This window comes from Mustela lutreola, chromosome 16 (assembly GCF_030435805.1).
Source record: "Mustela lutreola isolate mMusLut2 chromosome 16, mMusLut2.pri, whole genome shotgun sequence".
Classification (NCBI taxonomy): Eukaryota; Metazoa; Chordata; class Mammalia; order Carnivora; family Mustelidae; genus Mustela; species Mustela lutreola.
Genome location: NC_081305.1, coordinates 45,189,579 through 45,213,241, shown reverse-complemented (window position 1 = coordinate 45,213,241; position 23,663 = coordinate 45,189,579). Strand labels below are relative to the sequence as shown.

The 23,663-nt window shown below is 54.4% G+C and overlaps 3 protein-coding genes across 4 annotated transcripts; 2 read left to right on the top strand and 1 right to left on the bottom strand.

Moving 5' to 3' along the window:
* The first annotated feature begins 107 nt into the window (after positions 1 to 107).
* Positions 108 to 10,112, top strand: SARS2 (seryl-tRNA synthetase 2, mitochondrial). The gene is made up of 16 exons (XM_059151294.1): positions 108 to 415; positions 3,622 to 3,717; positions 5,064 to 5,093; positions 5,634 to 5,774; positions 5,855 to 5,909; positions 6,359 to 6,422; positions 6,629 to 6,734; positions 7,443 to 7,490; positions 7,701 to 7,809; positions 8,134 to 8,179; positions 8,266 to 8,353; positions 8,436 to 8,545; positions 9,099 to 9,192; positions 9,279 to 9,371; positions 9,493 to 9,558; positions 9,645 to 10,112. Exons 1-16 carry the CDS (start codon positions 149 to 151, stop codon positions 9,786 to 9,788), a joined length of 1,557 nt encoding a protein of 518 aa, XP_059007277.1. The 5' UTR covers positions 108 to 148; the 3' UTR covers positions 9,789 to 10,112.
* Positions 10,113 to 10,244: 132 nt separating this feature from the next.
* CCER2 (coiled-coil glutamate rich protein 2) lies at positions 10,245 to 14,257 on the top strand. Its single transcript, XM_059151312.1, has 5 exons — positions 10,245 to 11,891; positions 12,158 to 12,198; positions 12,347 to 12,434; positions 12,751 to 13,298; positions 13,943 to 14,257. Exons 1-5 carry the CDS (start codon positions 11,816 to 11,818, stop codon positions 14,030 to 14,032), a joined length of 843 nt encoding a protein of 280 aa, XP_059007295.1. The 5' UTR covers positions 10,245 to 11,815; the 3' UTR covers positions 14,033 to 14,257.
* Positions 14,258 to 14,401: 144 nt separating this feature from the next.
* Positions 14,402 to 23,583, bottom strand: NFKBIB (NFKB inhibitor beta). 2 transcript variants are annotated; one of them, XM_059151307.1, is made up of 6 exons: positions 23,321 to 23,583; positions 16,960 to 17,065; positions 16,547 to 16,673; positions 15,694 to 15,782; positions 15,344 to 15,604; positions 14,402 to 14,549 (listed from the first exon to the last, which is right to left on the bottom strand). In XM_059151307.1, the coding sequence occupies exons 1-6, from the start codon at positions 23,497 to 23,499 to the stop codon at positions 14,454 to 14,456; spliced, it is 858 nt and encodes a 285-aa protein (XP_059007290.1). In that variant the 5' UTR covers positions 23,500 to 23,583; the 3' UTR covers positions 14,402 to 14,453. The 2 variants fall into 2 exon arrangements, with proteins under 2 accessions (XP_059007290.1, XP_059007289.1); XM_059151306.1 differs by having other exon boundaries at positions 16,547 to 16,880; positions 23,321 to 23,581.
* Between the last annotated feature and the right edge of the window lie 80 nt (positions 23,584 to 23,663).

Below are 23,663 nucleotides of genomic sequence, written 5' to 3'. Positions count from 1 at the left end.
ACAACGATTGGTCAAAGACAGAGTCAATCTCGGTCAACTTTTCTAGTCGGACTGCGTTTGAGGCACGAGAGGCGCGGCTGCTTTGCAATTGGTCTAAACGCGGAGTGGGCGGGACGAAGGGGGCGCGACTCCTTGTCCCCCGTCCAAGATGGCTGCGTCCATGGCGCGGCGTTTGGGGTCTTTGGTGGCTGGTTGGGGTCTTCGGCCCCGGAGAGGTTGCGTCTGCAGCCATAACGCAAGGAGAACTTTTGCCACGGAGAGACGAGACCGGAACCTTCTGTACGAGCACGCGCGCGAGGGCTACAGTGCGCTCCCTCAGCTGGACATGGAGTCGCTGTGCGCATGCCCGGAAGACGCTGCACGCGCCCTGCAGCTCCGCAAGGGGGAGTTACGGCCGGAAGACCTGCCGGCGATCGTGAGTGCGCTTGCGTGGGCCATTGGCTGCGGAGCCCAACTGGGCTTGCAAGATACCTCCAGCAGGGGGCGAACCTATTACGGGAATTTTAGTTTTTTCCCCAATTTAGCCGACCTGTGCTTGGCACGCATACGTGTGCCAGTTATCCACGGAGTGCTAGGGCCCTACTATCTACACACCCACTATGCGTTCCATAAAGCGTGCTGAGTACCTGCTCTGCGCTTAGAAACTTACTCCAACCTCATGCCAGGCTTAAGATGACAAAAGAAAATGGGGGGAGGAGGAAGAAACTAGGGGGACAGGGAGGTGAGTCAGACGAGGGTGGAGGGGTTTGGCTTTGGAGAGTAAAAGATCGAGACCTGCGGCTGCCCGACAAGTAGCAGGCAGTTAAATAGGGTTCTCGAATGAATGAATGGTTTTACTGAACGGTTATTTAAGGAGCATCTACTATGCCGCAGGTGTTGAGAATAAGTTGGTAAATAATATAATACTACATGCTAGGGACCGAGAACCAGAGTCACCATATTGCTAGACCTTGTTGGGGTGCTGAGGATGGACTGTTCTAAGTGCTGTGTGCATACATGCCTCGTTTCAGTTTTACAACCACGATGTGAGGTGGGTGCCCCCATTTCATCAGAGGAAAAACTAAGTCTCAGAAAAATTAAGAAGGATGGTGGTTGGATGCCTGGGTGGCTCAGTCCTTAAGCATCTGCCTTCTGCTCAGGTCATGATCACAGGGTCCTGGGATTGAGCCCTGCATCAGGCTCCCTGTTGGCTGGAAAGCCTGCTTCTTCCTCTCCGTCTCCCCCTGCTTCTGTTCCCTCTCTTGCTGTGGGGCACGTGGGTGGCTCAGGCCTTAAGCCTTTGCCTTTGGTTCAGTTCGTGATCCCAGCGTTGTGGGATTGAGCCCCACATCAGGCTCCCTGCTCAGTGGGAGGCCTGTTTCTCCCTCTCCCACTTCCCCTGGTTCTGTTCCTTCTCCCGCTGTCTCTCTCTCTCTCCCTTTCAAATAAATAAATAAAATATTTTAAAGGAAAAAAAAAAAAAGGTGGTGGTTCCTCAAAAAAATTAAACATGGAATTACCATATGATCAGGCCATCCCGCTTCTGGGTATGTACCTCAAAGAATCGAAAGCAGGGACTTGAACAGATATTTGAATACCCATTTTCATAGCAGCATTACTTACAGTAGCCAAAAGATGGAAGGAACCTGGGTGCCCGTGGATGAGTGAATAGATAAACAAAATGTGGTGTATATGGACGGTGGGATACAATTCAGCCTTGAAAAGGGAAGGAAATTGTGATGCAGCCTATAACATGAATGAACCTTGAGGACCTTATGCCAAGTGACATGAGGCTATCACAAAAAGACAGAACTGGGGGCACCTGGTTCAGTGGGTTAAGCCTTTGCGTTCGGCTCAGGTCATGGTCTCAGGGTCCTGGGATCAAGTCCCGTGTCTGGCTCTCTGCTCAGCTGGGAGCCTGCTTCCCCCTCTCTCTTTCTGCCTGCCTCTCTGCCTACTTGTGATCTCTGTCTGTCAAATAAATAAAATCTTAAAAAATAAAAAAACTATATGATTCCATTCATACAAGGTGCCTAGAGTAGTTAGATTCATAAAGACAGAAAATAGAAGGGTGGTTGCCAGGAGCTGGGAATGGGAAGAGACTGTTTAATGGGTGTACAGTTTCCATTTGGAAAGATAAAATTCTGGCGATGGATGGTGGGGAAGGCTGCAGGACCATGTAAAGGTACTTAATGCCACGGAACTGTACACTTTAAAATAGTTAAAATGGCAAATTTTGTGCATAGTTTACCATAGCCTTTCATATATTATTTTAAAATATTTTATTTCTTCATTAGAGAGAGAGAGCGAGAGTGCACAAACTGGGGAGGGGCAGAGGGGGAGGGAGAAGCAGACTCCTCAGTGAACAGAGAGCCTGAACAGGGCTGGATCCCAGGACGCCGAGAACATGACCTGAGCCAAAGTAGGATGTTTAATTGCCTGAGCCACCCAGGTGTCCCTATCCCCATCTTTTAAAGAGCTGGTTTAAAGATCCTAAATTATTTATAACCTGCTAATGGATCACATCCCAAAGCTTGAAAAGCACATGTTCAGGCCATGAAGTGTGAAGAGGAATATGGCATGTGGCTTTCTGGGCAGTAACAAGGCATGTGAATTGTTCCCAGGAGCCCTGGGGAGCTGTGGGTGCTCTCAGGTGGGAGAGGGTTTGTGTCAGAACTCTGGCTGGAGGAGGAGAGCCTGCAGGCTGGGAGGCTGGCACAGGGGTCCTTGCAGGAGAGGACAGGCTCTGGATGGGGGGCAGGAGTTGGGGGATGAGAGGAGGACAGACCTGACGGACCGTTCCTGGGGCAGAAGGGTCCCAGTAGCATCCAGTAGGGGGCTCAGGGCTCTGGGGTGTGGGATGGGAGTTCGTGGGGCTGTGCCTGAGGAGGAAGAGCAGATCTGGGGGGAGAGATGCTTGTCCTTGAGTCACTCTTGCACAGAGTGAGCATGAAGTGTCCAGGAGACATCCAGGGGGAGCCACCTTGTGGCCTGCCCTCCGCTTCCTGCTTCCAGCCCCCGGCGTTTGTGCCATTTAGTCAAAGGGAGAACTGCAGCCAGGGAGGTGAGGGGGTTTGCCCGGGAATATGGGCTCACAGAGGGACCGCACAGCAGTAGGGGTCCCCGTGAAGGAGAGCTGAACCTGCCGTTTCGGGGGACAGGCTTGGCGCAGCAGCCCCATAGGACAGTGGCTGTCTCTCTCTTCTGCAAGACTCCGAGGTGAGCACTGGCAGGATCCCTGCCCCTTGGCACCTGGGTCCCCTCACCTTCTCGCTCCGCATCCCTGAGGATGTTGTCCAGTTTGACTCTCTTCATAGTCTGTCATCCAGGCCAAGGGGAGTGAGAGACAGAAAGTCCGACATGGGGGCTTATCTCTAAGGAGATGACCCAGAGTCCCGCTGCCACTTCTCCTCCTGCCCACTGTTTGAACTTGGACACAGGAGCACATTCAGCTGTGAGGGAGGCTGGGAGATGCCTCTTCATTCTGGGCAGTCATGGGCTTCACGTCAGGGAGGTCTAGTGCGGGAGGGATAGAGGGGGGACTGGCTGCTGGGGTCCAGGTGGCCAGAGGCCGAGGCTCCAGCGAGAAGGGACAGGAGACGGTGGCTACTTCACGCCGTCCCCTCCTTTGTCCACCCCCAGATCGCCACCTGGCAGGAGCTGAGGCAGCTGAGGGAGCAGATCCGGATTCTGGAGGAGGAGAAGGGGGCTGTGGCTGAGGCAGTCCGGGCCCTTCTGGTGAGCATGGGGTCCTGTGTGGGTGGAGCTTCACCGTGTTGATTCCACCTGTTTGCCCTCTCACAGTCCACGAAGGCTGGTGTACCACCCGCATCTCTTTGCATGACTCTGTCCGAGGCAGAAAACAGGACTTCTGGGGCTTGCCTGCCCTTTCTCCAGAGCAGAGAGACATTTCCTGAAGCCCCCAGCAGAGTCCCCTCATGCCTTCTGGACCCAGACACCCCCACACCCACACCTGTCATCAGCAGGAGGGACGGAATTACTAGAGCGGGCATAGGGCTCCTGGAGAAGCAGCCCCGGGCTGCTTCAGCCTGCGTTCCTAGACCCACAGGCCGCCCAGGGAGGGGGAACTGAGGTGTCTGCGGGCAGGGAAGAGGGAGAGCAAACAGTCGTGGGTTAGACAGCTGATAGCACCTGCCGCAGGCGGCGGGAAGGTGACCATGAAATCAACAGCAGACATTTACATAGCCATCAGTGTGGGCCAGACACCCTTCTGGGTGCAGCTCTCACAGTGCATGAGATGGGAACAGTCCAAACCCAATTTACTGGGGCCCCAGGAGGTTAAAAATGTGCCTCAGCATCACAGCCAGAAAGTGGGGGAGGCAGGATTTGCACCTAGGCCCGCGGGCTGCTTTCCACCCTTCCAATCGGAGGCCAGTCACAAGACTAGCCATATCTCCCCACAACCCCAGTACAGAGTGCCAGGCCCCTGACTATGTGCGTCCCAGCCAGGCAGCCAGTGTAGATGACAAAAGTGATCACAGTTAATACTCAGCGAGTGCTAACCCATCTTCTCAGGGAAGCCATGTGCCAGTCCTGCTGGGGAGCTCCTATGAGCCTATTTCCTAGATGGGAATACCGAGGCTTGGAGAAGGGACAGGATATGCCCAAGGATATGCAGCTGGGAGGCACCCCACCTTCAGACCCAGGTCTGCCTGCTTCCCGTCTGCCGCTCCGGATCATAGAAGGTCACAAGTCCACAGACTTCACCTGTCTAAGTCGCGGTTTTGTCGTTTATGAAATGGGGAGCACAGTGAAGCCCACTTCACAGAGTAGGTTATAGAGAAACAGGACGGTGTGAGAGCCCTCTGCGGAGAAAGGCGTGAGGTGCAGGTGTGATTATTGTCCGTTATCTTGCCTCCTCCCGGCTTTACTGAGAGAGAAATTGAGGCACAGAGTGAAGGAAGGTCTGTCCGACCAGGTACCCGCAAAGCAAGGAATTCAGAACCCCTTCCCCACCCTCACCCCATACCCCAAGCCCTGTTTGACCTTTCGCCCCTCCATTTTTCCCTTTCCCAGCCCCAACTTAAGGAGCCTAATCACCCTCTCCATCTCTCTTCTACCAGGTAAACCAGGACAACGGTCAAGTGCAGCAGGTAGTACATGGGAGTGATGTCCCGACCCTGGTGGGAGTGGGCAGGGGCCGCGTGAGTCCTGATTCCTCCCATGTGACTGGAGACAACATACAGGACTATTGATCCAGGTGAATGTGCTGATTCACGAGACGAAAGGCCGGCTCCGGGTCCTGGCTCCGTATTTGGCTCTGCTTCCCTCTCATTCCTAGACCAACCTTTTGCCCTTAGAGAAAGGGGAGCCAGGGTGGGGCACAAAGAGGACCACTTCCCTGAGAGCTACACCCATAGTCCTGGGGCTTGGGTCAGTGCCTGTCTTTGAGCCAGTCACTGTGGCCAAGGCCGTGGAATGTTCTGGAAGGCCAGGCCTGAGTCATGACCCTCTGGACAGGCCACATGGTGATGAGGTGAAGGGAGGGAATTTCCCAAAAGGAAATTCACGATGTCGGGCCAAAGGGACAGTGAGTGTCCTCCACAGAGGTTTTGCCAGCAAGGCTCAAGGTCAGACTGGTTCGAGGGACCCCTGCCCTTTTCTGGGCCAACGCCACCTGCCCCTGTCCCCAGGACCCCCAGTATCAGAGCCTGCGGGCACGTGGCCGGGAGATCCGCAAGCTGCTCATGGTCCTGTACCCCAAGGAGACCCAGCTTGAGGAGGATTTCTTCCTGCGGGCGCTGAGGCTGCCCAACCGGACCCACCCGGACGTGGTAAGCACTGTGCTGGGTGCTTAGGGGGCCTGGGGGCCCTTGAGACCACCTCCCCTGTGACTCCTGCTGTGTCTCTGCAGCCCGTCGGGGATGAGAGCCAGGCCCGAGTGCTCCACGTGGTCGGAGACAAGCCAGGTGGGGCACCCCACCAGCCCCGGGGTGGGGCCCCTTGGGTCTGGGATGCAGCTGGGGCCTGTAGAGGTCCTGTGTGCCCCTTCTCCGGCCTCCCATCCTGTCTGTGTGTCCATGGCAGTCTGTCCCTGCCCCGCATTGGCCCCTGATTCCCTTGGGTTTTCCTCCCCAACTCCTGTCTGGCTCTGACTCTCTGCCCCCCTCCCTCTTCCTCGCTTCTTCCTAATGTTTTCTTCCCTTTGCTCTCTCTCTCCTTTTCCACCTCTGCTTCCCGTGTTTCTCTGTCTCTCTCGCCCTTTGCTAGTCCCGTCTCTGCCGCCACCTGGTTTCCTTTCTCTCCCTGCCTGTCCGTCTTTCTGCTGCTCATTCCCGTGTCTTTCTAATCCTCTCTCTGTCCCTGTTCCGTGTCTCTCCCCACAACCCTTACCCCCCCGCTTTTCATCCTGATCCAGCTTTCTCCTTCCAACCCCGGGGCCACCTGGAAATCGCGGAGAAGCTCGACATCATCCGTCAGAAGTGAGTCCCGCCCGCCCCTCCAGCCCGCCCTCCCCACCCCAGCAGCTGGCTTAACACTGTGTCTGGGGCCTCACTTCGCATGAATGTTTGATGCCCAGTCCCCCGCCTGGCAGCTGGCGTCTGCCCTGGGGGTGCAGAAGAACTCCCCTCGTCCCCCACCAGCCCCAGCCCACACACACACGCCTGTCTTCCCATCTGTCTCCCAGGCGCCTGTCCCACGTATCCGGCCACCGCTCCTACTACCTCCGAGGGGCTGGAGCCCTCCTGCAGCACGGCCTAGTCAACTTCACACTCAACAAGCTCATCCAGCGGGTATGGGCCGGGATGGGAGGGCTGCCTGGAGGGCGTGATGTGGACGCTGACGGAGAGGCTCAACGCGGAGAGGCGGGGCAGAGGGGTCACCTCTGCTCTGGTCGCTGTTTACAGAACTTTACACATATAATTAACACATTTCATTCTTAGAGCAGGGGTAGGAGGTAGGTGCCATTGTTACCCCCACTTTAGAGATAAAGAAATTAAGGCTTGGAGAGAGCGTAACTAGCCCAGGATCTCGTGGCTGCTGCCTGGTGCTGGCCCTAGAGCCTGTGTTCACCACATCACCACCTGCCTCTAGCATAAAGGGAGTGTCGGGGAAATGTGGTGTTGCTGAACCGGTTGGGGTTGGCAGAGGCTGGAGGCATGGGGTGTGGGCGGCAGTGAGGGACCTGGACATTTCCCAGGGGCACTGGGGAGCCAAAGAAAGTTGTCACTAAACCTCCCGCTACCCTGTGTGGGCTGAACTGAGCGAGGAAACTGTGAAGCCCCAGCAGAGAGGGCCTAGTGATAGGGACACCAAGGTCCCGGAGCCAGTGCCAAGCCCACTGCTCAGGCCTTCCTCAGTTTCCTTGGAGGTGACCTGGGCTTTGTAAGGACAGGCGGGAGCCATTGGCCCACTCTGCAGTGCCACTTCTTCCAGTCTGAGCTTCGGCTCGGGTGGGGGTCCTGGCTGTGCCCCTCACCCCACCCTGTTCCTCTTCACAGGGCTTCACTCCCATGACGGTGCCAGACCTTCTCCGAGGAGCTGTGTTTGTGAGTGCTCCCCACGCTCAGCTGTGTGCCCTGTTCTGGGGCCCATCTCCCCCACAGAGGCCACCCTGGGACTGGGTTGAGGATGTCAGGCCAGAACAGGGAGGCCAGGGCAATTCCAGAAGCTTCCTGGGGAGGAGCAGGGGTTGTGACTGCAAAATGGAGCTGGAGGTCCTCTGTCATCTGACCTCTGTGGCTTGGCCTCTTCCCCAGGAAGGCTGTGGGATGACACCAAATGCCAATCCGTCCCAGATTTACAACATCGACCCCTCCCGTTTTGAAGACCTCAACCTGGCTGGGACAGCAGAGGTGGGACTGGCTGGTAAGCATCTGCCAGGAGGCAACAACAGGGGTGAGGTTACATGCAGCATCCTCAGAGCAACAGGGATTGTAGGGGAGACACCAAGGAGCACCCTAGGGGTGACGGCTGTCTGCTGAGGATGTCTCAGTGACCCCAGGCTCAACATGTACAGTTGTGTAGGTTGTTGACTATACAACAGCGCAGTGAGGATCCAGCCATCCAGCCATGTGCCCCGCCATGAGGTTGTGTCCACCAGAGGGGACCCCTTTTCTCAGTCTCACAGAGGTTTTCCTGTGGATGAGCGGTTGCCCCTGGCTTACCCATCATGTTCCCCTTTCCTCCCAGGCTACTTCATGGACCACTCCGTGGCCTTCAGGGACCTGCCCATCAGGTGATACTCAGTTCCTTTAGATCTTGTCCCCACCTGTGACATTCCCTCTCCCCTTCCTGACTCCACCTCCCCGGCTCCCCACCCAGGATGGTTTGTTCTAGTACCTGCTACCGGGCCGAGACAGACACAGGGAAGGAGCCACGGGGACTATATCGAGTACACCACTTCACCAAGGTCAGTGTGGCCAGGACCAGGGAGGAGGGCCACTCCAGGGACCCCGGGCCTCCTGACTCTTGTGCCCACTGCACTGCCCCAGGTGGAGATGTTTGGGGTGACAGGCCCTGGGCTGGAGCAGAGCTCGCGGCTACTGGAGGAGTTCCTGTCCCTACAGATGGAGATCCTGACGGAGCTGGGCCTGCACTTCCGGTGCGGGGCGGGGCGGGGGCACGGGAGGAGGGACGGGCTGGCTAGGTGCTCCCTAATCATGAACAGCCTCACCTCACCCCTCCCCTTGCCCCTTTTCCCCATGTCTGGAGTATGTACAAGGTCTGTCCGTCTGTAAAATCCTGTGTAGGACCACAGGGCAGGGCCAGTGGCGTGAGCAGCATGGGGCACCCCAGTGTGGGCACCCAGGCCCCTTCCCTCTTGTGGCTCCCATCCTGGGTGCTGCCCCACCTGCAGCCTCCTCAGCACCCCAGGCAGAGTGGAGATGGGGGCACAGCCCTTCCCTTTCAGGCAGGACCTACAGGCAGCCCCACACCACCCCCACCCCGGCCGTCACAGGCTTCCAGAGAGGCCCAGGGATGTGGCCTTTTGGCCTGGGGACCCGCTACAATCCCAGTAGCCCTTGCCTTCTGCTCCCCGCCCTCCTCTCCATCCACTTCTCTTCCGCCACGCCCACTGCCACAGCTGCTGCCACTTTCTTGTGCCTCTACCTCTCACCTGCTGACCTTCACCATGACCTTCTCTTCTACTGCAGCGTCCTGGACATGCCCACCCAGGAATTGGGCCTTCCTGCCTACCGCAAGTTCGATATTGAGGCCTGGATGCCAGGCCGCGGCCGCTTTGGTGAGGTGAGCCCCCAGTGCAGTGGGGACGGGGGGGACAAGACCCCCCACTTCCAGCTGGTCCCCTCAACCCACCCCGTGTCCTCGCCCAGGTCTCCAGCGCATCCAATTGCACGGACTTCCAGAGCCGCCGGCTTCACATCATGTTCCAGGAGGAGGCCGGGGAGCTGCAGTTCGCCCACACGGTGAGCACCCCCACCCCCTCCCGCCCTCCCCATAGCCTCTGCCCTCCTAGGGACGTGCCACCTCAGCCTCTCCCGGGCCAGCAGAGGCCATCAGGTAGACGCGGGCATGCCTCTCTCCCAGGTGAACGCCACGGCCTGCGCTGTCCCCCGCCTCCTCATCGCCCTCCTGGAAAGCAATCAGCAGGAGGTGAGGGCTGGAAGGATCTCTCTGGGGGAGAGAGAGGGTGGAGGCCTGGGGCCATGGCAGCAACCTGTGGCCCGCTCTGTCCCCAGGATGGCTCTGTCCTCGTGCCCCCTGCCCTCCAGCCCTACCTTGGCACCGAGCGGATCACGGCCCCCACTCATGTGCCTCTTCAGTACATCGGCCCCAACCAGCCCCAGAAGCCCAGGCACCTGAGCCGGCCTGTTTCAAGCTGAGGAGTCACCCTCATCCGTCCGCAGGGCTGTGGCTACTTCCTGGAGCTCAGGGGACTCTGGAAGCCTCGGACCTATTTTCCTGAGCACATCCTGACATCTGCATTCTCTGTGTCAGCTCTGTGCCTGGGCCCCTTCCTTACTCCCCTACTTCCCCAGAATCAGCCAGTGACCCTGTCGCCACTGATGGTCCCAACCTGCACCAGAAAGCAGGACAGCCAGAGACTTGAAGGTTGTAGGGATGGCGGGAGGAGAAGAAGCCTCCAACCTTTTATCCTTCCCTCTGTCAGTACTTAGCAAAAGTCCCCAATAAATGGTCAGAACCAAGGCCTTTGTGGATCTGTGAGCAAGGGGTTTAGACCCTGGTCGCCTCACCGGGGGTGCCAGACAGCTGGGCAGAGGTGCTAACCCTTTATAGGGTTGTGGCTGGAGGGACCATGGCCGGGAATGGCCAGCAACCTCCCGAGCACATGGAGGGCAAGCTGGGGCCACCACCAGAACGAAGAGGATGCTGAGTCCTCTCCCCTTGCTCTAGGACAAGGGACACCTCACCCTCACCTCCGCCTCTCACAGCAGGGAGGGGTCCAGGAGATGGCACAGCCTCAGCGAAGCCAGAACTCACTCTGCCCTTTGCAGTACACAGTACCATCTTCCCAGCTCTAGCCACAGCCCGTCCAGTGACCCTCAATTCTCACATCGTCAGTCCTTCCTTCAGCAGACTCCAGCCACTCCTTCCGAATATCTCCAGAAGCCTCCAGGGGCCCTTACTTTCTCCTTCCTGCTCCGTCCTTGGTCCTGTCCACCATGACTGACCAGCCTTCTCACTGCCTGCTGCTGCCTGGGCTCCCCACGAAGCCAGAGCAACGCTGTGGACCCCCTTATCCGGTCACATCCCTCCCTTGCTTGGAGCCCTCCTGTCACTCCCTCTCACTTAAGGAAAGGACAGAGCGGTCCCCGGGATCCACAAAGTGCCCCGCCCCATTATCTGCCTTCTGCCTTCCTCCTCAACCGACCTCTTGTCGTGCTCTAGGTCTGGCTGTTCGAACTCTGCAGACTCAGTCTTGACTCAGACCTTTGCCCTCACTGGTCCCTTCCCTGGCTACCCTTTCCCTCCAGCTGGCGTGACTGCCTCCATTTTATCACTTCGGCCTTCACCCAAATAATCTTCTTCCAAGAGAACCTCCCTGACCAGCCAGAGTAAAAGCCCCTAGCACTCTTGTGATGCGGGAGTCTGTGGTCATTTCCTCCTTCCTGACACCTATGTGAGTGTTGCGTGTGTCCCTTCTCAAAGCTCTGTGTCGAGAGCACAGGGAAGTTTGCCAGCGTGTCCCCTGCTGGAGCCCCAGGCTCTATAAGACGGCTGGGCATAGAGTAGGTGCTCAGTAAAAATTCCTGGATGGAAGGGGCTGGGACCTGTGTAGCTCCCAGTGCCTGGCACTGTCTAAATGACCATGTGCACTCCTCACCTACCGCCATGCCTTCCCTGTGGAGTCACTGGCCCCATTTCACAAAGGATGGAACCAACCCTAGAGTCGGCAAAACCCTCAGCAGTTTTCTCCGAAAAAACCCCCGGGCCTGCATAGCCGGTAGTGGTGAAGCTGGGATTCAGGCAGAGCCCAGCCACAGTCTTTGGGGAAATAGGTTTAGGAGACCCAAATTTCGAGATCCAGGCAATGCCCAAGGAAAAGTTGTTGTCTGAGGTCTGTCTGCAAGTGGCTGCCACTGGATTCAAACCCTGATTGGCCTCCCAGCACAGCATTAAGCTCAACAGAATGTTTGGGGGATGCACCCTCCCTCCGTGCAGGTGCTTAGGGGCCATTAGCTGGAGGGGAGCAGGTGCAGGACGTGGGTCTCCATGAATAATTGAGGATCTCGGGCAGGTGGCCGCCCCACAGCTGTCACCTGGCCGCAGGCAGGGAAGGGGCATTGGTGATGTCACTTCCTCCCCTGCGGGGCCAGAGGCACAGGTTATAAGCAGCTGCCGCACCATCCAGTGCAGCCACTGAGCACTCTGGTCAGGACGCCCCACCATGCAGCGCCGCGGGCCCGCCTCTGTGCTGCTGTTGCTGCCGTTGCCCCTGCTGTTGGCGCTGCTGCTGGGGGCAGGTGAGTGCCAGAAACTAGAAAGGGGACTTTCTCGGCCAGCTCAGGGACCAGGGACTTGAGGGACCAGGGGGCCGGAATGGTGCACCCAGTGGTGTCAGACTAGAGACTTTGCTGGCTGAGCTGTCCAGGTGGGGATGGTGCACCCAGTAGGTAGGCTGGGGGAGGGGACAGGTGAGTAACAGGATGCGCTTGAACCTGGAATCCGCACCAAGGACAGCATGGGGTGGGGGCTGTCCGAGCCCAGCACCCATCTCCTTCCTCTACAGCCACCGCTGCTCCCTTGGTGCCAAGATCCTCCAAGGAAGAGGTGAGGAGTGCGGACCCCTTGCCCTGCCTCATCTTCCCCACACCCTGGCCCTCTGACCAGCCTGCATGATCATCTCCTCTCCACACCCCCAACTGTTCTCATTCCCCCATCCACCCTGCCCTCAATCTCCCCTCTGTCCCTTCACCAGCTGACTCGCTGTCTGGCCGAGGTGGTCACGGAAGTGCTGGCACTGGGCCAGGCCCAGAGAAGCCCCTGCACAGCTCTCCTCCACAAAGGTAAGCAGGCCCGAGTTCCTCCTGGGAGCCCCCACCCTACCTTGGGTTTTGGTCAGGGCTTCCTGGAGGACGGGGTGTCTCCTCCAGGCCCCCTTGCCTGGGTTGGCATAGCACTACACAGTGTCCACCTGGCCTCCAGCTCCACCCGTGGGGTTCCCTGCAGAGGTGTGGGATGGGGGCACAGAATGTACCCCTGACCTGACCCTCCTCTCCCAGTTTTGGGCAGCCCCCCTGTGGGACCTTGGGTGCACCCCAGAACTCTAGGTCTCAGTTTCCCGATTTGCAGCACAGAGAGCGTCCTCTCTCTTTCTGCCAGAAATGTGTCAGACAGAGCCTTATGGCTGTGTGTCCGCCAAAGAGAAAGGCCTACTGCTTGAGGATTTCAAGAAGCAAGAGGCTGGGAAGACAAGGTCCAGCCAGGAAGTGAGGGAAGAGGAAGAGGAGGCAGCGGAGAGGGCCCACAAGTCTGAGGTGCGGGAACAGACCATCCACGAGCAGCTCCACAGCCGGCTCCGCCAGGAGGAGAACGAGGAGGAGGAGGAGGAGGAGAAGGCAGAGGAGGAGGAGAAAAGGAAGAAGAGGGGGCCCATGGAATCCTTCGAAGGCGAAGGCCTGTGGAGGCATCGCCTAGAGGGCAGAGGGGGGCCCCAGAAGCGAGTGGCAGAGCAGGCCAGTGACGAGGAGACAGCGCAGTTCGAGGCGGAGGAGAAGGGCCTGCAGGTGCTAGGCGAGGGCGGCGGCCTGTGGCGGGGAGCCGAGGGGGGCGGAGGAGAGGGACACGAGGACTCGCTGCACCACCACCGCTCCCACCAGTCAGAAGCTGAGCCCAAGCAGGAGGAGAAGGAAGAGGCTTCGGAGAGGGAGGTGAGTGCAGGAGGTGATGGGCCAGCGGGGTGGACCGGACGGTCAGGGGATTCCGACCAAACACGTACCAGCGTTGAGCCATAAATAGCCAATATCTACCACAAGTGGAGCCTAGTGACGGGGACTGAGAGCAGGAAAGGCAGCAACAGCCAGGCAAGGTCAAGGCCGGATCAAGATGGTCAAGATGGCTGAGATGAGAGTGACTGAGATGGCCGTGAACGGCGAACTGAGTCAGTCAGCACTGTGGTCTGTGGCGAGCAGTGTGGCCGCGTGGAAAGAGGCTGCCATGCTTGGTCCAGCGGACCAGGGATGGACGCCACTGCTGAGTCACGGAAAGTAGGCTGTCCCCACGACTGGTGGCAGTAGCCACAATGGCCAGCACCTCAAAAAGGGGTCCTGGTCTCCAAGCCTGGCACCTTTACTGGTCCTCTCTGCTGCTGTGGGCGAGGCAGTCAACACGGACTGTGCAGCCGGTCACGTTGGCCATCCCCCTCTGGCCCCCATTGAGGTCCATGGGGACCAGGGTGACCCCTGCTGGCTGCTGTTGTGCAAAGTGACATAGGCCACATTCACGGGTGACTCTTGGGGTGGCCCGCCCTTGAAGATGGCTGCTGATCCACCCCTTTCTGACCCCGCCCCACCAGGAGCACGACATGGAGCGGCTGGAGCACGTGAGAAAGGAGCTGAAGAAGGCAACCGAGATTCTGGGGGAGGAGATCAGGAGGGAGGGATGACTCCCGACACCTCCTATGGCCTAGGACTGTGGACCCCCAAAGCTCACCTCACAGCCCACTCCGTCCCCCAGCCTGCAGGCATGGGGTAAGGGTGGGCTGTGCGACCAGTCCCAGGGCCTGAACCTGAGCTGGGCAGAGGAGCTGGGCTCACTGACTCAGGACACATCCGGCCCCCCGTGTCACCCCCTCCAATCCCTCCTTGTGAATAAAGCACAAAGAAAACCACTAAGGCTTGTGTGGTGCTTGATTTTGGACAGACAGGGACCCAGGAATAAACTGAAAGACTGGGAAGGCGACCGTCGGTCTAGTCTCTGGTTATCAGAAGCGGGATTTTATTAAACTGGAAACTCTATTAACAATGAGGTCAGATGGTGTCATCAGGGAGAAGTTTATTAAACTGGAAACTCTATAAACAATGAGGTCAGACGGGGTCATCAGGGAGAGGTTTTGAGGCTGGGGTAGGAGGTAGCCGGTTTGGGCTCTGGCCACTGTGGACCACGATGTCGTCGTATTCATCCTGGGGGCAGAGGGGGGGCAGGCACGGGCTCAGGCGGCTGTCACCCTGCCAGCCATCCAGTTTCTCCCGCCCACCCTGGCAACTGGGTCTTGCCTGGAAAAGCCCAAGTTCCCCCCACTCAAATCCCCCGCTCCTGGTTTGCCACCCACCACATTCAAGGTCACGCATGTTCTCCCACAGCCTGCCGGCTGCACAGGCTCCAGCTCTGCTGCTTTGCTGGACCTTCGGCAGCCGCAGCCGCTGGGGCCGCCCCTCCTCGGGTGCCTCCCTCTGCCCCTACCCAGACTCCTCACACCCCCACCCCCAGGCTTGTCCCCTACCCTCCCCCCCTGGGGTAGTGTCTCTGCTGCCTGGATTCCCCCAAACAACCTCCTCACTGCTGGCGCAGGTCTTTCCCCGCTGTCACCAGCATTGGGATCACTGCTGCCTGAGGTCAGGTTCCTGCCGCCGTCTGAGTTCTCCAACTCTTCCTCTGCACAGTCACTCCCTACGCTGTCAGCCACTGCTGCCAACCACTGCCATTACGGGTCACTCCGACCGACATCTTTTCTCTAACTCTGCCTGAGTTCTCATTCTGGCTTTGCCTTAGGTTTCTCAAACACCACTCCCCGCCTGCTCCCCGCCAGCCCTGTCCAGGGCTCCCCAGACTGCTGACAGCCCTGGAACCGCTGCCTGAGTTCTCTGACCGCAGCAGCCTGGGGTCAGTTTCACTATGCTGCCTTCTCCCCGCTTCCCACCTGCCCGTTTACCCTGACCCCCCCAGCTGGGACACCCAGTCTTTCCTCCTGACTCACGCCCTCGTCCCCGCTGTCACTGTCGCTACTGCTGCTGCAGGGGCCAGGCCTGTCGTCCTCATCCTCGGGCTCAGGGGCTCCATGTGCACGGAGAAGGCGGGCGAGGATGGGGTTGGGCCGGAGCATGGCACTGCCCAGTGGGGTGCGGCCGCCATACATGCGGGTAGCGGGGTCGGCACCTGCCCTCAGGAGGAGCTCCAGGACATCGGCGGCTTGGGCCTCCACTGCCAAGTGTAGGGGGCTCCGGCCACAAGTGGGCTCCTGTGAGGAGCAGCAGAGAGGTCAGGGAGGCCCTGGCCCACTCTGGGGGACAATCTGCCCTGCCACACCTTCTCCCTAGGGCAGCTCACCAGTTTGTTGAGGTCTGCTCCAGCCTCCCGGAGCAGCCGAACCATCTCGGCATCTTTGTGGATGACAGCCACGTGAAGTGGGGTATGGCCTGGGGACAGAGTGACAGGTGTCAGACAATGGGGGTGGGCCCAGGCCCCAAATGCCAAGGTCCTAGGGGAGGGCTTCTTAGCGTGAGTTTGGGGTCCAGCTCCTGAATTCCTGGGTAAGTCAAAGAGGCAAGGGCACCCCCCACTGCCTAAGTCTTGATTGTCTGGAACTTGCTGGCGACAACAGTGCCTGACTTTGGAATGTCTGGGGCTTATAGGTGAAGAGCCTGGGGGCTTTGGACAGTTAGCCTGGATCTTGGGACTGGGACAGTGAGTCTCTGGTCTTTATTTTACAAAGGACCTGGACCCCCAGGAAGATGGGATCTTTTTTCCCAGGAGGCCTGGCTGAGGGCTGTCCCGGAACCCAGTGTAAATCTCTGGGAACCTGGGCCTTGAGTTCCCTCATCCTGTGTAGACTAGGACCTATGGTTTCGGTGGCAGGGGGCAAGGTCCAGAGTGAGCTGTGCCTTCCAGCTGGGGAACCTGGGCCCAACAATAGGATCTTAGTAGTTCTAGGCCTATGGGTGATGGGTCTGGATCCTAAGTGGTCTTGGGCCTCCACGTGGTCCAGATACTAAATCCCACAAGACGGAGACTGTCAGTAATCTGGAGCCTCAGGGGGAGCCTTTCCTCCTGCCTGGGTCCCTGAAGCCTCAGTATTATTTCCCAAGGGGCTGGGTCTTGAGTCAGGAGTATCGAGCCCAGTGCCCAGCACTCTCACTCTGCTCAGGAGCCCAGGCCCTGCCCAGTGACTGGGAACCCTCACCCTCATAGTTCTCAGCCTCCAACTGCAGCTTCCAATCCTCCTCACTCTCTTCATCTTCCTTCTCCGAGTCGGGTTCGGGGTACAAGGTGACAGGTGGGCGGTCGGCATCAGAGGTGCAGTCAGGGCCCTGAGCAAGGTAGGTGTTGGGGGCTCCCCTGGCGCACCGGGGACGGGGCTGGAGAAGCACGCGAGCGCAGGCATGTGCCCTCATGCGACAGGCCAGGTGCAGCGCTGTGTGTCCCCCACGCTCCACCACGTGCAACCCGGCACCCGCCGCGTACAACTTCTCCACTGTGGACGCCTCCCCCAGGATGGCTGCCAGGTGAAGGGCTGTCTGCAGGGGCAGAGGGCAGGGGTTAGGGGTTGCACTGAGAGCCTGGCCCCAAGCCCTGTACTGGCCCTGGGTGGCTCACCTGGCCCAGGTCATTCTGCAGGTCTAGGTACTCGGTGCCAGCTGCGAAGCCTAGGAGGAAATCCAAGAAGGGCTCGTGCTGATGAATCACCGCCAAGTGCAGTGCCCTGAAGACAAAGACGGGGAACAGAGGACAGAGGTGAAGTACCCTGGGGCACCTGGATGGAACAGTTGGTCAAGCATCATGGCTTCGGCTTGATTGGTTTCGGCTCAAGTCATGATCTCAGGGGTCGTTGAGATCAAGCCCCAGGTCGGGCTCTGTGCTCAGCGCAGCGTCTGCTTGAGATCCTCTCTGCCTCTCCTTCTGCCCCCCTACTCATACTCCTTCATTCCACCAGCTAAGCCAGCCAGGCGCCCCCAAAAGGACGATTTTAAAATGAAAAGAACATCAGTGAGCTATGGGACAACTTCAAGCAGTCTGATAATATTTGAAACTTAAGTCCCTAAATGGAGGTGGGGGATAGAAAAGAAACATTTGAAGAAATAACATCTGGGAAATTTTCCAAATTTGATGAAAACTATAAACTCATATATCCAAGAATGAGAAATATTTTTTTAAAACTATGTCAATGGGACACCTGGGTGGCTCAGTCCGTTAAGCATCTGCCTTCAGCTCAGGTCATGATCCCAGGGTCCTGGGATCGAGTCCCACATCGGGCTCCTTGTTCAGTGGGGAGCCTGCTTCTCCCTCTGCCTCTGCCTGCAGCTCTGCCTGCTTGTTATCTCCCTCTCTCTCTCTGACAAATGAATTAAAAAATAAAATCTTAAAAAAAAAAAAAAAAAACAACTATGCCAAGGCCCAACATAAAAATCCTGTTCAAAACCAATGATGAAGACAAAAATCTCAGGGGTGCCTGCGCGGCTCAGTCGGTTAAGCACCCAACTCTTGGTTTCAGCTCAGGTCACAATCTCAGGATCGTGAAATTGAGTCCCTCATCAGGCTCCTCACTCAGCATGGAGTCTGCTTGAGATTCCCTGTCTCTCCCTCTCCCTCTGCACCCCTCCCCACCCAGCACTTGCTTGTTCACTCTCTCTCTAAAATAAATAAAGTCTAAAAAAAAAAAAAAAAGACAAAAATCTCAAAAGCAGCCAGAGAAAGAGATACTTCAAGTCAGAAAAATAAAAATAAGGATGATAGCAGATATCCTATAAGAAATAAGGCAAGGGAACACACTGGAGCAACCTCTTTCAAGTATTCAAAGACAGTCAATCTAGGATTCTGATTTTTTTTAAGATTTTATTTATTTATTTGACAGAGATCACAAGTAGGCAGAGAGGCAGGCAGAGAGAGAGGAAGGGAAGCAGGGTCCCTGCTGAGCAGAGATCCCCATGCAGGTCTCAATCCCAGGACCCTGAGATCATGACCCGAGCCGAAGGCAGAGGCTTTAACCCACTGAGCCATCCAGGCGCCCTGGATTCTGATTTTTTTTTTTAAGATTTTATTTATTTATTTGTCAGAGAGAGAAAGAGAGAGAGAGCGAGCACAGGCAGACAGAGTGGCAGAGGGAGAAGCCGGCTCCCTGCAGGGCAAGGAGCCCGATGTGGGACTCGATCCCAGGACGCTGGGATCATGACCTAAGCCGAAGGCAGCTGCTTAACCAACTGAGCCACCTAGGTGTCCCTGGATTCTGATTTTTTAAAGTAGACTCCATACTCCATGTGGAGCCCAACTTGGGGCTTGAACTCATGACCCTGAGATCAGGACCTGAGCTGAGATCCACAGTTGGATGTTTCACTGACTGAGCCATGCAGGCGCCCCTCAACCTAGAATTTTTTATTTTTTTTTTTAAGATTTTATTTACTTGAGAGAAAGAGAGTTGAGTGAGAGAGAGAACAGGAGTAGGGGTAGGGATAGAAGGAGAGGGAGAAGCAGACTCCTTACTGAGCAGGGAGCCTAACACGGGGCTTGATCCCAGGTGCCCCCGACCTAGAATTCTTTAACCCAGAAAAAATATCTTTCAAAAAGATAAATAATGATGCTTTCAAGTATACAAAAGCCAAAGGAACTTATTGTCAGCAGACCCACATCGCCAAAGAAAGGTTAAAGGATATCTGTGAGCGAAAGGAAAATGACATGACACAGCAATTAAGGGCCTACATAAAAGAAAAATTAACATAAAAATAGTAACTTTTGGGGTAAATATGGAAGATTTTTGCTCGTTATCTAAGTCTCTTTTTTTTTTTATGTAAGTGACTTTAGAAGGTAATTTGAAAAAAATACTTGAGTGTTTAAACAAACTACTAACAATGTACAGTGGAGTTTATCATACACGTAAGTAAAATTTAGGACAATAACATAAAGGCCAGGACAGGACAAATGGAAATACACTCTTCTAAGTTTCTTTTAGCTTTTACCCTATGCGAGGTGACACGGTGTCACTTCTAGGCAGAACATAATAAGTTGAAGCCGTACAGTATATACCACAAAGCAGAGGTCAGCAAACTTTTTCTGTAAAGTGCCGGATAAAGATGTTAGGCTTTGTGGATCCTACAGTCTCTTTTACCTACTCAGCTCTGCAGCTGTGATACAAAAGCAGCCACTGGCAGCGTGTACATGGATGAGCAGGACTGTATGCAAAACTGCATTTGTGGAGTCTGAAAGGTGAATTTCATGTCACTTTCAGTTGCTGCAAATATTCTTTGCTTTATTCCCAGCCATTTAAAAATGTAAAAACCGTCCAAAGCTTACAGCCATACAAAAGCAGGTGGCTGGCTAGATTTTTGCCTGGAAGCCAGTTTGCCAACCATTTAAACAACAGAAACAAAGAGTTAAAGCTAATAAAGCTGGGGACTCCTGGCTGGCTCTGTCGTGTGATTCTTGAGCTCGGGGTTGTGAGTTCGAGCCCCATGATGGGTGCAGAGATTATGTAAAAACAGTACTGTAAGGGGTGCCTGGGTGGCTCAGTTAAGTGTCAGACTCTTGATTTTGGCTCAAGTCATCTTCTCGGGGTTGTAAGATCACACCCTGCATGGGACCCTACCCTCAGTGGGGAGTCTGCTTGAGATTCTCTCCCTTCCTTTCCTACCCCACTAAAATAAATAAAATAAAAAATAAAAATAAACAAAATCTTTAAATAAATAAAGCGAAAATGAGCTAATGAAAGAATACAATGCGACAAAACTTACAGGTTCCAAAAGAAGGCAGAAAAAGAAGAAAAGGTAAACAAAGAAGAGGTATTAAGTAGAAAATTAGCAGTAAGATGGTAAACTTAGGCATAACTGTATCAATAATTAAATTAATTGTAAGTGGTCTAAACATTCCAATTAAAAGGCAGAAATTGGGGGCACCTGGCTGGTTCAGTGGGTTAAAGTCTCTGCCTTCGGCTCAGGTCTTGGTCCCAGGGTACTGGGATTGAGCCCCACACCAGACTCTCTGCTCAGCAGGGAGCCTGCTTCCCTTCCCCTCTCTCTCTGCCTGCCTCTGCCTACTTGTGATCTGTGTCAAATAAATAAATAAAATCTTTTTTTAAGAAAGGCAGAAATTGTTAGACTGAATAAAAAAGCAAAACCCAACTATATATGCTCCCTACAAGTAACACCCTTTAAATATAAGTATTAACAGATGGGTTAAAAATTAAAGGGTAGGGGGGTGCCTGGGTGGCTCAGTGGGTTGGGCCTCTGCCTTCAGCTCAGGTCATGATCTCAGGGTCCTGGGATCAAGCCCCGCATCGGATTCTCTGCTAGGTGGGAAGCCTGCTTCCCACCCGCCCCCCACCTGCCTCTCTGTCTACTTGTGATCTCTCTCTGTCAAATAAACACATAAAATCTTTTTAAAAAAATAAAACAAACAAATAAATTAAAGGGTGGGAAAAGATACACCATGCTAATACCAGTCAGTCAAAAGAAAGCAGGAGTATTTTAATATCAGACTAGATTTTAAAGCAAGGAATATTACCAGGTATAGAGATACCTAGTATCTCTATCATAATGATAGAAAGGTCAATTAAGCAAGAGAACACATATGCCCTAATAAGAGCATCAAATTACACAAAACAAAACCTGATGGAACAACAGCAAAACAGACAAATCCACAATGACTGCTGGAGATTTCAATGGCCCCCTTCAATAACTAATAGAACAAGAAGACAGAAATCATCAGCAAGGATATATAAAACCGCAGCAAAGCTATACGCCAATAGGACCTCTAATGGACATTTAGAGAACACTATAGCCCACAACAGCGGAATATCCATTCTTTTCAAGTGCACACATAATCTTTGCACTGTAGAACTATTCACACTAAATTGAAGAGGTTCAAGTCATACCAAGTATGTTCTCAGTCTACAATGGAATTAAATTAAAAATCAATAAAAGAAAGACATTTGGAGGACTTTCTAAGTATCTGGAAGCTAAATAACATATTTCTCTCTCTCTCTCTCTTTTTAAAAGACTTTATTTATATATTTGGCAGACAGAGATCACAAGTAGGCAGAGAGGCAGGCAGAGAGAGGGAGAAGCAGGCTCCCTGCTGAGCAGAGCCCAATGTGGGGCTCGATTCCAGGACCCTGAGATCATGACCTGAGCTGAAAGCGAAGACTTAACCCACTGAGCCACCCAGGTGCCCCTCTTTTTCTTTCTTTTTTTTTTTTTTTTTAAGATTGATTTAGGGGCATCTGGGTGGCACAGTTGGTCAGGCAACAAACTCTTGGTTTCAGCTTGGGTCATGATCTCAGGGTCATGGGATCGAGTCCCATGTCATGCTCCATGCAAAGCCTGTTTGGGTGCTTCTCTCTCCCTCTTTTCTGCCCCTATACCCCTCCAAATAAATAAATAAATCTTAAAAAAAAAAGATTATTTATTTTGTAGAGAAAGAGAGCATAAACAGGAGGGGTAAAAGCAGAGAGAGAGAGAATCCCAGGCAGACTCCACACTGAGCACAGAGCCCAGTGGCAGTGGTGGTGGGGGGCTCATGCCAGGACCCCGAGATCACAACCTGAGCCAAAACTAAGAGTCTGACAGTCAACTGTACCACCCAGGTGCTCCTAAATAACATATTTCTAAATAATCCATTGGCCAAAGAAGAAATCAAAAGAGAAATTACAAAGTATCTTGAATTAAATGAACATGAAAACACAGCACATCAGAATCTGTGAGAGACTGGCTAAAGCACTACTATGGGAAATTTATAGCATGAAACACCTATATTAGAAAAGAAAGTCTCAAAATGATCTCAGCTCCCACCTTAGGAAACTAAAAAAAAAAAAAAAAAAAAAAAAAGAATGAATTAAACCCAAAGTAAGCAGACGAAGGCAATAATGAAAATCCGAACAGAGATCAATGAAATAGAAAGCAAAAAAACATTAAAAGAAATTAATGAAACCTAAACAGGGTCTTCAAAAAGATCATTATTTCCTGAGTGCATCTTATAGGTCAAACACTGTTTAGTCACTGTGGATAGAACAGTAAACGTTATACACAAAAAACCCCAGTGCAATTCCTCATGGGCCTTTACATCTCTTGTTCCTTCTACCCAGAGAACTAGTCTACTCCCCCAGCTAATCTACGGGTCCCGTTTTGGTGCTTTATTCCTTCCCCCAAAGAACTTACTACCTTCAGACACACCATTTTTCTGCCTTTCTTATATGATGTTTTTCATTTTTCTTTGTTTCTTCTTTTCCTTTATCTTCCTTCTCACTTTGTGTCTGTGTCTTTCTTTCTTTCCTTCTCTGCCCCTTTCTCGCATTCCTTGTCTCTCCTCTTTTTCCCTACCCTCTGTTCCTTCCCGTCTGGCAGTTTGTCTGTCCTTCTGTCTTTATACCCACTCTAGAATGTAAACTCTACAAGGGTGTAAAGGTTTTGTCTGTTTTCTTCACTGCTTTATCATGGCACCTAAAACAGGTGGTAGTGTTCAATAAGTATCAAACAGCTATTAGTCCCTGCTATCCTGGAGCTTACATTTTCTCTTTGAATGTAAGATCTGACGATCAGTGCTCAGAGGGTAGAATCTTAGAATCAAGGCCAAGTATTAATTTTGGAAATCTAAGTTCAAGGTGCATAAACCAGCAGCTAAGGATCAAAGATCCTATTAGGAGGTAGGAGGTCAGGAGGGGTCTGTCTGAACCACAGCTCTAACAAAAGTCTCAGGACTAGGGCCAAGGAGATCAAATCGAGTTTTGGGATCAACGGATAGGGAGCTCTCCGAAACAGTTCAAGAAAGGAAGGTCAGAGAAATTAAAGGTTTAGGGGCAGAGTTGGATAGGAAATTGGTTTTACTAAAGGTTAGGATTGGGGGTTAGAGATCAGAAAGTCGAGCATACGAAGTTAGATTTAGAAGTGAAAGGTTAGGAAGCCGGGATCAGAGACTAATAGGGAATCAGACGTCGGATCCTAGAGCCCGGTTTGGCAGCCTAAGTTTCACTCACGTGTCCCCATCCTCACTGACGTAGCCGAAGACGAGGGGCGCCCACGACAGCCCCGGCCCCAGCTCGGCGCCTAACCCCGGTCCTCCGGGTGCTGATGCGTCCGGGCCCAGAGAGCCCAGGCCGCTGTCGCACCATTCGTCGGCCTCCGGCGCTTTCCCCAAGCACGCGACCCCGGCCATGGCCCCCCAAGCCTCAGGGGCCCCAGCGGCCGCGGGCCTGTAGCTAGGCTCTGCCTGGAGCCCCAGCGCTTCCGCCCTACGGGGAATTCCCCAACACTCCCCCTTAACTCAACCAATCAAAGTGAGCCAAGAGTATATGCCCCGCCCGCTTACCATACTGTGAC

Bases quoted from the DNA above. Each gene is read 5' to 3' on its own strand.
- NFKBIB (XM_059151306.1), bottom strand. From the start codon at position 23,499: ATGGCCGGGGTCGCGTGCTTGGGGAAAGCGCCGGAGGCCGACGAATGG. The intron at 15,605-15,693 runs GTGAGCTGCCCT...TGCTCCTCACAG, and splicing joins GAGCAGACCTCAACAAACTG to GAGCCCACTTGTGGCCGGAG. The intron at 14,550-15,343 runs GTGAGTCAGGAG...CTCTGCCCCCAG, and splicing joins GTGACAGCGGGGACGAGGGC to GATGAATACGACGACATCGT.
- SARS2 (XM_059151294.1), top strand. From the start codon at position 149: ATGGCTGCGTCCATGGCGCGGCGTTTGGGGTCTTTGGTGGCTGGTTGG. The intron at 9,193-9,278 runs GTGAGCCCCCAG...GTCCTCGCCCAG, and splicing joins GCCGCGGCCGCTTTGGTGAG to GTCTCCAGCGCATCCAATTG. The intron at 9,372-9,492 runs GTGAGCACCCCC...CCTCTCTCCCAG, and splicing joins AGCTGCAGTTCGCCCACACG to GTGAACGCCACGGCCTGCGC.
- CCER2 (XM_059151312.1), top strand. From the start codon at position 11,816: ATGCAGCGCCGCGGGCCCGCCTCTGTGCTGCTGTTGCTGCCGTTGCCC. The intron at 11,892-12,157 runs GTGAGTGCCAGA...CTTCCTCTACAG, and splicing joins GGCGCTGCTGCTGGGGGCAG to CCACCGCTGCTCCCTTGGTG. The intron at 12,435-12,750 runs GTAAGCAGGCCC...TCTTTCTGCCAG, and splicing joins CACAGCTCTCCTCCACAAAG to AAATGTGTCAGACAGAGCCT.